Source organism: Vicugna pacos, chromosome 21, assembly GCF_048564905.1.
Source record: "Vicugna pacos chromosome 21, VicPac4, whole genome shotgun sequence".
In the NCBI taxonomy this organism is placed as follows: Eukaryota; Metazoa; Chordata; class Mammalia; order Artiodactyla; family Camelidae; genus Vicugna; species Vicugna pacos.
The window spans coordinates 25,332,289-25,343,521 of record NC_133007.1 but is presented as its reverse complement, the minus strand read 5'-3'; the positions used below and the strand labels follow the sequence as shown (position 1 = coordinate 25,343,521).

Below are 11,233 nucleotides of genomic sequence, written 5' to 3'. Positions count from 1 at the left end.
GTATCCTCACCAATATTTGTTATTTGCAGTTTTTTGGTATGTTTTTTGCTTTTTGTTTTTACTGTAGCCATCCTAGTAAGTGTAAAATCGGTATTTTATTATGATTTTGATTTGCATTTCCTTAATGACAAATGGTATTGGGCATCTTTCCATGTGCTATTGGCCATTTGTGTATTTTCTTTGGAGAAATGTCTACTCAAGTGCTTTGCCCATTTTCTAGTTGGGTTGTTTGTATTTTTGTTACCAAGTTTTATGTGTTTATTATATATTCTGCATATTAAATCCTTATCAGATGTATGATTTGCAAATATTTCTCCCATTTTGTTCACTTTTTTTCACTCTTGAAAGCGCCCTTTGTGCAAAAGTTTTCAAATTTGAAGTCTAATTTATTTTTTCGTTTGTTGCTTATGCTTTTGGTGTCACACTCAAGAATCCATTGCCAAATCCAAGGTATGAAGACTTACCCCTGTTTTCTTGTAAGTTTTTTATGGTTTTAGCTTTTATATTTAGATTTTGAATCCACTTGGAGTTAATTTTTGAGTGTGGTGTGAGGTAGGGTGGCCAACTTCATTTTTTTTTTAATGGAGGTACTGAGTACTGTATATATGTAGTTACACGAAATATAATATATATGTGCAGTCAAACTGTAATAATTCTACCTAATAAAACTGAAAAAGGGGAAAAAAACAAGTGGAGGTAGTGAAGATTGAACCCCAGATTGACCTCGTGCATGCTAAACACTCACTCTACCACTGAGCTATACCCCGCTCCCAACTTCATTCTTCTGCATGTGGAAATCCAACTTCCCAGTACCATTTGTTGAAGAGACTGTTCTTTCCCCATTGAGCGGACTGGGTACCTCTGTCAAAAACCTATTGGCCATAGATTTATGAGTTTACTTCTAGACTCTCAATTCTGTTCCATTGGTCTATATATCTGTCTTTATGCCAGAGCCACATAGTTTTGATTACCTTTTAGTAAGTTTTGAAAGTGGAAATTATGACTCTTCCCATCTTGCTCTTCTTTATCAAGATTATTTTAGCTATTCAGGGCCCCTTGCAGTTTCATATGGATTTGAGGATAAGTTTTCCCCTTCTCCATAAAAGTTCTGCTGGAATTTTCATACAGGTTGTGTTAAGTCTGTAGATCACTTTGAGTGACTTAACAATATTAAGTTTTCCTACCCAAGAATGTAGGATATTTTCTATTTATTTAGGTCTTTAATTTTTTTCAATAATGGTTTATAGTTTTCCATGTACAGTCTTTCACCTCTTTGGTTAAATTTTATTCTTAGGTATTTTATTACTTTAGATGCTAATATAAATAGGATTGCTTTCTTCATTTCCTTTCTGAGACTGTTCATTGCAGGTATGTAGAAGCACAACTGATTTTTGTATGTTGCTTTTGTACCCTGCAACCTTGCTGAGTTTATTAGCTCTAATAGCTTTCTTGTGGAGTTTCTATATACAGGATCATATACTCTGTGAACAGATTTTTACTTTTCCAATTTGGCTGTACAATGTTGAATAGCAGTGGTAAAAGTGTATATCCTTGCACGGTAGTTTTTGTTCCATAATGATAGAACCATTTCTGTGACAAACCATTTCTGTCCTAGGTAGTCTGTAGCTCCAGATGGGTCAAGTTACTGGGATTTCGAAGAGTTAATAATGAAGGAGCCAACGAGGTCAAGCCCTGGTGGGTGGGTAAGCATTGTGTGTATGTATGTATAGGGGATGAGGCTTCTAGTTTCTGATCTGAGTCTTATCTTTCTTGAGCTTTTAAAGCATTCATATACTTTGTCTCATGGTGTTATTCTCATTTAACAAATGACGGAAATCAGTTTCATGGAAGTTAACCGAGGATCAGAGCAGTTAAATGATTTGCAGAAGTTAGAGAACCAATAAGTGGCAAAGCTGGTCCTGCTGGATTGTAGTAACCTCTCAACTGCATAGGAAGATAATGGCAACTTTGTAAAAGGTTAAAGCTGGAAGGCAGAGTGCAGGGGAATCCCCAGTCTGTTTCTCTTTCACCGGGGCGCCTCCACTCCCATCCCACCCTCTGCCCATTCCAACTCCTCCTAGCATTCTGCCCGGGCCGCAGCCCTTCCATTGGTTGTTGGTTACAGGGCCCCATGCTCATACGAGAGGAAACAGCCAATCAGTGCGGCTCGTCTCCGCACAGCCAGCCCACGCTAGATCGCGTTGTCTTTGTCCCTCCTGTGGTATGCCGGGAATTGTAGTCCACCGAGGCATTTCTTCCTATAGTGAAAAGAGATCGAGAACTACTAGACCCAGAGAGCTGAGCGTGGAGTGGTTCCGGCTTTTAGGAGTACCCCGCCAACAATCTGTACCAGCAAACCGGCATCCAGGAAACAGGTGAGAGAGGTTGCGGGGCTGGGGCTGGGACTGGAGGCAAAGGTTAGAAACTCAGCCTAAGCTCTGTAGCAGTACTTTGAGGCACAGGAGGCCCAGTCTGTTGTGTCGGAGTTCCCCCGTTTTGGACGTTGGTGGCACCAACTGGCTGATCCTGTGGATGTGCAGAAACTCCTGAACTCTGCCATGTGCTTTCCTGGAACCCCCAATATGCCTGCACACTGCTTTGCTCTTTTGCTGCGAACCGTCCCCATGAGCCCAGTGTTGCTCCGAGGCTGTCTTTGCGGTCCCAGCTCTGTAAGGCTCTGGACGCCCAGTCCCAGAGCCATAGACCACATGTCCAGAGCACTCAGGGGTTCCGTTTTCACTTCTCTTCTTGGGGCATCTCAGAGCCTGCGCACCCCTCTTTTGCCTACTGGGAGAGTCTTGGGTTCTAGATTTGGCACTGCCATTCCCCAGGTGTCTCCCTACCTCCTAGAGCCTCAGCTTGACCTCTATAAAATAGGGTGATTTAAGGATTCTCCCAGTCCCCGGTCCTGAGGTCCTTTACTCTGGACTCTTCTAGCTGGGTTCCAGGACTTGGGGGAAGAAGCCAAGAGTGTAGCAATTCCAGAGGCTCCCTGGAGAAGGAGTTGATGGTTGAGGAGGATAAAGTTAGGTGGCAGTAAGTTCTAGCCACACCTATTTTAAGTACAGTCAGTTGAGTCTCAGTCACCTAGCCAAACTTTTTGTTCCCTGCATTTCTTCCTGTAAATGTCCTCAAGCTTAACCCAGAAGACAGCGGGGCATTCTGGGTACGGAGGGTAAAAGTTTGGGAGGTGACCTGGGGAACTGCCACCGTGCATCTGCCTTTGGTGCTTACTCCCGCAGGGAGTGCTCGGTGCCCCCTCCCTATGCCACCCCCTCCATGATGCCCCTGTCCCGCTGGCTGAGATCTGTGGGGGTCTTCTTGCTGCCGGCCCCCTGCTGGGCGCCCCGGGAGAGGTGGCTGGGTCCCCTACAGCGGCCCTCCCTGGTGCATGGGTGCCCAGTCCTGGCGGCCTGGCACATTACCCGCTGCTGGTGCCAAGCGTGGACAGAGGAGCCTCGGTGAGTGTGGTGTGGGTGAAGGGCCGTGGGGAGGGGAGCAGCTGACTAGCTTTCTGACTTGTCCTCCCTCTCCTCAGAGCATTTTACTCCTCCCTCAGAATGAATGGAGATCAGAAATTGGACGTTTATGCCCAAGAAAGACAGAATTTCATCCAGCACTTCTCCCAGATTGTCAAGGTGCTCACTGAGGAGGATATCAGGCACCCAGAGATAGGAGATGCTGTTGCCCGCTTGAAGGAGGTGAGGGATTTACAACTTGAGTGAATCTTTGGTCACTCTGTGCAAGTGTGGGACCCAGCTCCAGCTTTTGGGGGACTTTTGACAGGTCTGGGAGCAGGCTTTTACTTGAGTGACTCTGGGTTAGCTCTGGATGAGTTGGGGCCTGGGCAGGTATATTTACTCAGCCCAGCCATCCTGCCTTGTGGTTCTGGTGGACTATCCAAACTGCTTAGCATGGGGGTGGTGGGCGCTGGAGGTGAAGGCCTTGAACCTGGTGGGTCTTTGATTTTGTTGAGAAAGGGCATTAGGTGTCCAGAAATCATAAGGTGCTACCTTGGCAGGGACCTGGGAGGAAGGCAGTCTGAGGTGAAGCTAACATGTCATCAGAAACTCCTGCTCTAGGACAGGAATTATTGCTGGGAAACTTCAGTTGCCTAAGTCTTTATTCATTTGGAGTTTCTAGTAATTAAAGAAAATTTTTTTTCTTTTTTTTTAAATGAGGGGGAAGTAATTGGGTTTATTTATTTGTATTTGGAGGAGGTACTGGGGTTGAACCCAGGACCTCCTGCATGCTAAACATGCACTCTACCACTTGAGCTATACCCTCCCCCACTGCCACCCTCTAGTAATTTTTTTTTTTAATCAGTGCTCTCTCATTTGTCTGAGGGGAACTAAGGAAAAGGAGATCTGTCTACACTGGGATGGAGATTAAAAGGGAACTCTTCCCAGTGAATTAAATCTGGTTGACAGCAGGGCAGCAGAAGGCAAAATGAGAGGCCCCAGCAGGAAATGCCTCCTCCTGGAGGAGTCGGGGATGGGTCACCCAACCTGGGTCCCCTCCAAGCTATCCTCTGGCCAACTTTGGAGGTGGAGGGGGGCTTGTCTTTAATAAGTGAGAGAGGCCTTTTATTTACAGATGGATTGAACTATGGGTAGAAGGAGGTGTTTGTGGGGGGAGGCATGGGCTGGGAAGGGGAAGTCTGGGAGAGGTGGGGCTGGGGATGGGGTGAAGGAGAGACCTGAACATGCCACCACTCCTGTAGCATGTACAGAGTTTTCCCCAAGTTCAAGCCCCATGCTGGGCTTGGGAGCAGATTTTAATCTCTAGTCAATTTACTGAGGAAGACAAGGCAGAGAGAGCCTGGGGACTGGGGAACTTCTTGCTGTGCTCTAGGACTTGGGGGAAGAAGCTAAGACAGTAGCAACTCCAGAGGCTCTCTGGAGGGGGAGGGGTTAGGGTTGGAAGTGGGAGAGGGCAAGGAGAAATCTCAGAGTGGCTGCTCTCTGGATTCTGATGCCCTGTCCCTCCACCCTTGCCCCCAGGTCCTGGAGTACAACGCCATTGGAGGCAAGTACCAGCGGGGTTTGACGGTGCTAATAGTGTTCCGGGAGCTGGTGGAGCCGAGGAAGCAGGATGCTGATAGTCTCCAGCGGGCCCTGACCGTGGGCTGGTGTGTGGAACTGGTGAGAGGATGGGGAAGGGCAGGAGAAGAGGTGTACAAGAGTGGGGGTACCCTGGGTGGGACGGGGAGGGATGGACCTGAAACTTGTTTCTCGATTGTATTTCTGTGCCAAACTTAGTGAATTACTCAAGGGCTACACACGTAGGGAGGCTCTTGCCAGTAGGTACACGCTTTCCCTGTAGACTAGCTGTAGGCCAGGACCTTGGAACTCAGCATAAGGTATCAACTCTTTGCTCTGAGCAGAGGGCAGCCACAAAAGTGACATAGTCCTTCTAGAAGATTGTTCTACAGCAGAAACTGAAAACTGGAAGCCCACTGATAGTTTTTGAAAATATTTAAAAATTAAGTTCCCTAAATTTAACAAAGATATTTCACATAATGACCCAGATTTCTAGCATCACTTGGAAAACTGCTCGATCTGGAGCCAGATTCCCATGTAGCAACAGTTGGCTGAAGTCGAATTGAGGCCATTTCCCCAAGACAGTGCATGGACTCTCTTGTGTGGGTCTGTCTCTCTCTGCTTTGCTCCCATCTCCACATTGTCTCATCTACTATACCCGGCTCATTTGGCCCTGGAAGGTGTATGGTATGCTGGCCTGGCCTTAACTCTTCACTGGTGACAGGGGGACTGGGTTCTGGAAGGGATGCCAGGCCCTGAGGAGGGTGACAATGAGCCCAGAAGGGAAGACGCTCAGGACTTGGTGAGTGACGGGTGACCCTGGCCTGCAGAGAGGAGCAGCTGGCCTGAGGGAGGATATGACAAGTCAGAGTCAGCCACGCCGCATTCTCCTTATGAGCACAGGTCAGATGGAGCTGTCTGTCTTGCAGGTGCTGGAAATTCCAGTCTGGTGCTTGTGAGAGAGATGGGGCTGGAAAATAGAGATTTGACTCCTGGGGTAAAGGGATGATGGCATCACTGAGGACAGACCCTGGGTGACGGAGGTGCCCTTCTAGGGATAAGGAGGGGCTGAGGAGCCCATAAACACTGAGCCAACAGGCAAGGAGGGAAGGGCAGGAGGATAGGGCGGGGCTTTTGGGCCAAGGGAGGGGAAAGCCTGGTAGAATCAGTTGTTACTAACCTTAGCTGTGCTGTAGGTTCACCTGGGAGTGTTACTCTTTTTTTTTTTTTTTCCAAACACAGCTGTAATGCCGTCACTTCCCCAAGAGGCTATTCGAGCTGTCCTCTGTGGTTCTGGATGATGTGTTATAATTTCTGCTCCTGTCTTTTGTCTTCTACTTCATCTCCTTTAACCTCTTACTTTTCTACTTCATTAACCTCCTAAAAACAAGGACATTTGCCTATATGACCACAATACATCACATCAGTCTTGGTCCTTTCTGGCTACCACCACAAAATACCCCAAACTGGGTACCTTATAAACAATGGAAGTTTATGTCTTCCCGCTTTGCAGGCTGGGAAGTTCAAGGTCCAAGCACAAACAGGTGGAGGCTCTCCTCCTGGTTCACAGCCAGCACCTTCTTGTTGTGTCCTCAAGTGGAAGTGGCTAGGGAGCTCTGTGGGGTCTCTTTTACAAAGGTACTAATCCCTTCCATGAGGGTTCCGCTCTTAGGACCTAAGCATCTCCCAAAGGTTCCACCTTCTAATGCCATCTTTGAAGGTTAGGATTTTAACAGGAATTTTGGGGGGAAACGTTCAGCTCATAGCAACATCGAAGATACTTAGCAAAATTATCCAACATCGATATAGTGATATTATCTAATGTATATTCCATATTTAAATATTCCGAATTCTCCCCCAATTGTCCATTATAGGTTTTTTTTTTTGAACATCCAGGATCCAAGCAGGAGTAATACATTATATTTAGTAATTTTCTTCAACCTTTAGAATTGTTTCTCCATCATGATTAACTTTTCTTTAAGTCTAGGCCACTTATTTGGTAGAGTGACTCACAGTCTGATTATTTCCTCATGATACTAATTAGGGTAAAGATTTTGATAAGAATCTTGCAAAGGTAATATGGTATATTTTCCATTACTTCTCACTATAGCACATACCTGGGAAGATTACTAAAACCCAGCCCCATGCTGTGATAGTTTAGATTTAAATTTCCCTATAGATCTAAAGTTTCCCTAATAAATAAAAAGGGCAGTTGGGGGAGCAGAGAAGATTGAGGGAGGCTACAGAATGAATGCCCTTCAGAGACAATCTTGGTTGAGTGGTGCTGGTTGAAACCAGATGGCCCTTGTCATCACTCTTGGGAGAGTCAGTGAACTAGTGGCTTCTGGGAAACAGTGCCAATCCAAATAAACACACTGTAGATAAAACATGTGCTCCCAGTGTGGAAAGCCCAGCCTCCACCCCAGGGTGAGGTCAGAGGTCAAGGTGTAGATGGATGCCTCCTTTCCCAAGGACTTTGCCTGGAACAAGAGCTGTGGTCGCAGGTCGCCGTGGCCGTTTCTGCAGTGCCCACATCTGAGCTGAGGGGTGGCGATGGGCACTCCTCTGAGCAGTTGAGATCCACTCGAGCACGCACAGGGATCAGGATGGGGTGAAGGTTTAAAAACCGTATCTTGCAAAGCTGTTTGAAGGAACCAGAAGTTGTGGCCTGTCTGTAAGAAGTATCATGGGGCACATTCCAGTGCTTTGTTCTCTTTTATTTCTTAGACAAAAGTTTATGACACACCCACTCTGGGACCAGCGCTGTATTGGGCTCTGGGAATGCCAAGAGGGCAAACACATCATCCCTGCCTCCAAGGAGTTCACAGTGCAGTGGGAAAACCAGCACGTTCTGGTATCTTCATGTAGGCTGGCACTCAGAAGAGTATGCCCTCTGATGATGTTTAAGACCCATGGGTGAAAGTTACTGGGAGTCAGACTTCAGTTCTATCCTATTAGACCTGCACTCCTGAATGAGCTCCCAGAGGTGGGGTTTTTTACATACTCTGGTCACTGGACTGTGTAAGTGGAGTGCCTGGGGATGACAAGGGAACAGCCTTTTTTTTTCCAGAAGTCATATAAAGTCCGATTGCATGAAGAAATCTTAAAGTCTTCAATGAAGTTCCTGGCAAAAGAAGAGTGCAGTGTATGAAGATGTTTCATCATCGCCCTGATATCAGGGATCTTCTCAGGCTGCTTGTCTGGAGATGTCAGATCTGTTGTGGTCTCTTACTGTGAAAACAAGGGGGTTTTTGTCCCATTTTCTAGTTGGGAAGCCTGAGCCTGAGAGGTCATGTGACTGGAGCCCCGCCGCACAGACCAGCAGTCCTCAGCCTCCCCCTGCTGACTTTCCTTCCCAGCTCAGTGATTTGCAAAAGCAGCAGCTCTGTCACTGGTAGAAGGAACAGTAATAAGGAGCCCTGGGGCCCTTGTTCTACTCTTCTTCTCCTCCTAGCTCCAAGCCTTCTTTCTGGTGTCAGATGACATCATGGATTCATCCCTCACCCGGCGGGGGCAGATCTGCTGGTATCAGAAGGTAAAGTGAGCGGGAAGGTAGCAGTGGGTAGGGGAACAGGCCACCAGGAGGTGGTTACATAGAGTCCCTGGAGGTGTTCAGAGTTTTGGGTTCTTGGTATGAGTCTAGGCCAGAGATGGATGGCTTGTTTTTCTATGTCCCTGACAGCCAGGCATAGGTTTGGATGCCATCAATGATGCTTTTCTCCTGGAAGCAAGTATCTACCGCCTGTTGAAGCTCTACTGCCGGGAGCAGCCCTATTACCTGAACCTGATCGAGCTCTTCCTGCAGGTGTGCTGCAGACAAGGGCTCAATGCTCAGACACCGTAGCCTTGGCCTGTATAAAGACATTTCTTGTCTAGCTTGTTTCAGGGCACAGGAGGTACCTGGGTTTGCTGGGAAGGGGAAGAAATGGAGGAAGGGAGTTGGTTGGGGAGGATGGCGGTGGGAAGAAGGCCTTCTGTGTCTGTGTGACACTGTATGGGCCTTGAGTTTGGGGCCCTCTCTCCCTCCTGCTGCCTTTCTGACCACCCAGTTGCCAACTGGTATGGGGTGTAGGGCCCAGGATTTCAGGGCTCTCCAGCCCTGGAGAAAGCCCAGGTCATGGGTTGTCATCCTCCTCTTTAGAGTTCCTATCAGACTGAGATCGGACAGACCTTGGACCTCATCACAGGCACCCAGGGCAATGTGGATCTTGGCAGATTCACTGAGAAAAGGTGAGGGACAGTGGGAACCATATCTGGGCAGTGAGGGAGGGCTGCTCTGGGTGGGCATTGTCCTCCTGAGGAGTTTATCTTTTCCCCCTACTCAGGTACAAATCTATTGTCAAGTACAAGACAGCTTTCTACTCCTTTTACCTTCCTGTGGCTGCTGCCATGTATATGGTGAGTGAGCCTCCCCATCCCTTGCTGCTCTGCTGATGGGGCTTTGGGAGAGGAGGCCACAGAGCAGACAACTTCGGATAATCTGGTGCTTCCCCTCCCCTCCATGGCTTTGTGACTGAGCAAGTTACTTAATCTTTCTGAGTCTTTTTCCTCAGCTGTAAGATGAGGATAAAATCCCAAGTTTACAGGACTGTTGAAACACGAAAGTGATCGACCCATCAGGGAGAACAATAAATCCTCCATCTAAGTATGGATAGGAGTGGGGAGGAGACTGGGTTCCAAAGCACTCAGTGGGATTAATTTCCCACACTGACCTTGCTTCTCCAAGTTTCCTTTTTGTGCTGAAAGAAATTGGAAATGGCAAAAAGATTAGGAAGGATTAGAGTGACTCAGGGACTGAGCCTCGTGAGAGAAGAAATAGTCCAAGTGCCTCCAGGATGGACTCACAGGAAGGCCTTGCTAAAATAAGTGGGATAGAGGCTGGACCATCGGTCAGAGCAGGGAGGTCAGGGATCTCTGAAAGAAGAGGAGAGAAGATTTTGAGCTGCACTAGGGCAAGACCTAGAAGGAAGCAGCCAGGAAGATGAAGGCACCTCTGGTGTATGGCTTAACCATCCCCTTTGCACTGTAGGCGGGCATTGATGGGGAGAAGGAGCATGCCAATGCCAAGAAGATCCTGCTGGAGATGGGGGAGTTCTTTCAGATTCAGGTAGGAAGGCGTGCGGCACGGGCAGAGAACAGGCTCCAACTTTCTACCTTCGAGCCTCCTCATTCCTCCTTCTCTGCCCCCCTGCCCAGGATGATTACCTTGATCTCTTTGGGGATCCCAGTGTGACAGGCAAGATTGGCACTGACATCCAGGACAACAAGTGCAGCTGGCTGGTGGTTCAGTGTCTGCAGCGGGCCTCTCCGGAACAGCGCCAGATCCTGCAGGTGCCTGAGAGGGGGCTGTGGATCCCTGAGCTGCTGAAAAAGGGGATAGAGCAGTGGTTCTCAAGTAGGGATCATCTTGCACCCCAGGGGATATTTGGCACTGTCTCAGCAGACATTTTCTGTTGTCAAAACCTGGTGTGTGTGCATGTACTACAGGTAGCTCTATAGTAGCTGGAGGCCAGAGATGCTGCCAAACATCTTAGAACACACAGAATAGCTTCCCACACAAAGAATTATCCAGCCAAAAGTTTCAGTAGTGCCAAGTTTGAGAAACCTCTGGGGTAGCGGAAACAGGCCTGAGCCAGTATCTGAGCATTTGGGGTGGGGAAGGGAAGGTTCAAGATCTTAGACACTCAAGACACTTGAAATTGGAGACCAGAATGGATTGAATGGCACTGGAGATATTCTGGAATATCTGGATGAGGGAAGTGGAGGGGACCTGGAGGCGCTGGGTGAAGGCTAAGTCCATTTTCCTGCCTCCAACCCTTCAGGAGAACTACGGGCAGAAGGAGGCTGAGAAGGTGGCCCAGGTTAAGGCACTCTATGAGGAGATGAATCTGCCGGCCGTGTTCATGCAGTACGAGGAAGATAGTTACAGCCACCTTATGGGTCTCATCGAGCAGTATGCTGCGCCTCTGCCCCCAGCCATCTTCCTGGGGCTCGCACAAAAGATCTACAAGCGGAAAAAGTGATCCAGAGATTGAAGGTGTGGAGGGGAGGCTCTCAATAAATTATTGTCTAACACGTGGTTCTGTTCCTGCTTGTGCCAGCCAAGGGCGCAGCTCTGTCCAGAATGGGCAAGGTGGGGAGGTGTCTGCATGGAAGCCAGGACCCCTTGGGACTGAAAGCTTAGGACGTAT

At 48.0% G+C, this 11,233-nt stretch overlaps 1 protein-coding gene across 4 annotated transcripts; it reads left to right on the top strand.

The window, feature by feature from the left end:
* The first annotated feature begins 2,295 nt into the window (after window positions 1-2,295).
* FDPS (farnesyl diphosphate synthase) lies at window positions 2,296-11,117 on the top strand. 4 transcript variants are annotated; one of them, XM_072946414.1, is made up of 11 exons: window positions 2,354-2,375; window positions 3,243-3,461; window positions 3,539-3,701; window positions 5,004-5,144; window positions 8,497-8,577; window positions 8,725-8,847; window positions 9,184-9,272; window positions 9,368-9,440; window positions 10,072-10,149; window positions 10,239-10,373; window positions 10,865-11,117. In XM_072946414.1, exons 2-11 carry the CDS (start codon window positions 3,280-3,282, stop codon window positions 11,063-11,065), a joined length of 1,266 nt encoding a protein of 421 aa, XP_072802515.1. In that variant the 5' UTR covers window positions 2,354-2,375; window positions 3,243-3,279; the 3' UTR covers window positions 11,066-11,117. The 4 variants fall into 4 exon arrangements, with proteins under 4 accessions (XP_072802517.1, XP_072802516.1, XP_072802515.1 ...); XM_031689100.2 differs by lacking the exon at window positions 2,354-2,375 and adding an exon at window positions 8,113-8,187 and having other exon boundaries at window positions 2,926-3,461; XM_072946416.1 differs by lacking the exon at window positions 3,243-3,461 and having other exon boundaries at window positions 2,296-2,375; window positions 3,560-3,701.
* The last annotated feature ends 116 nt before the right edge of the window (window positions 11,118-11,233 follow it).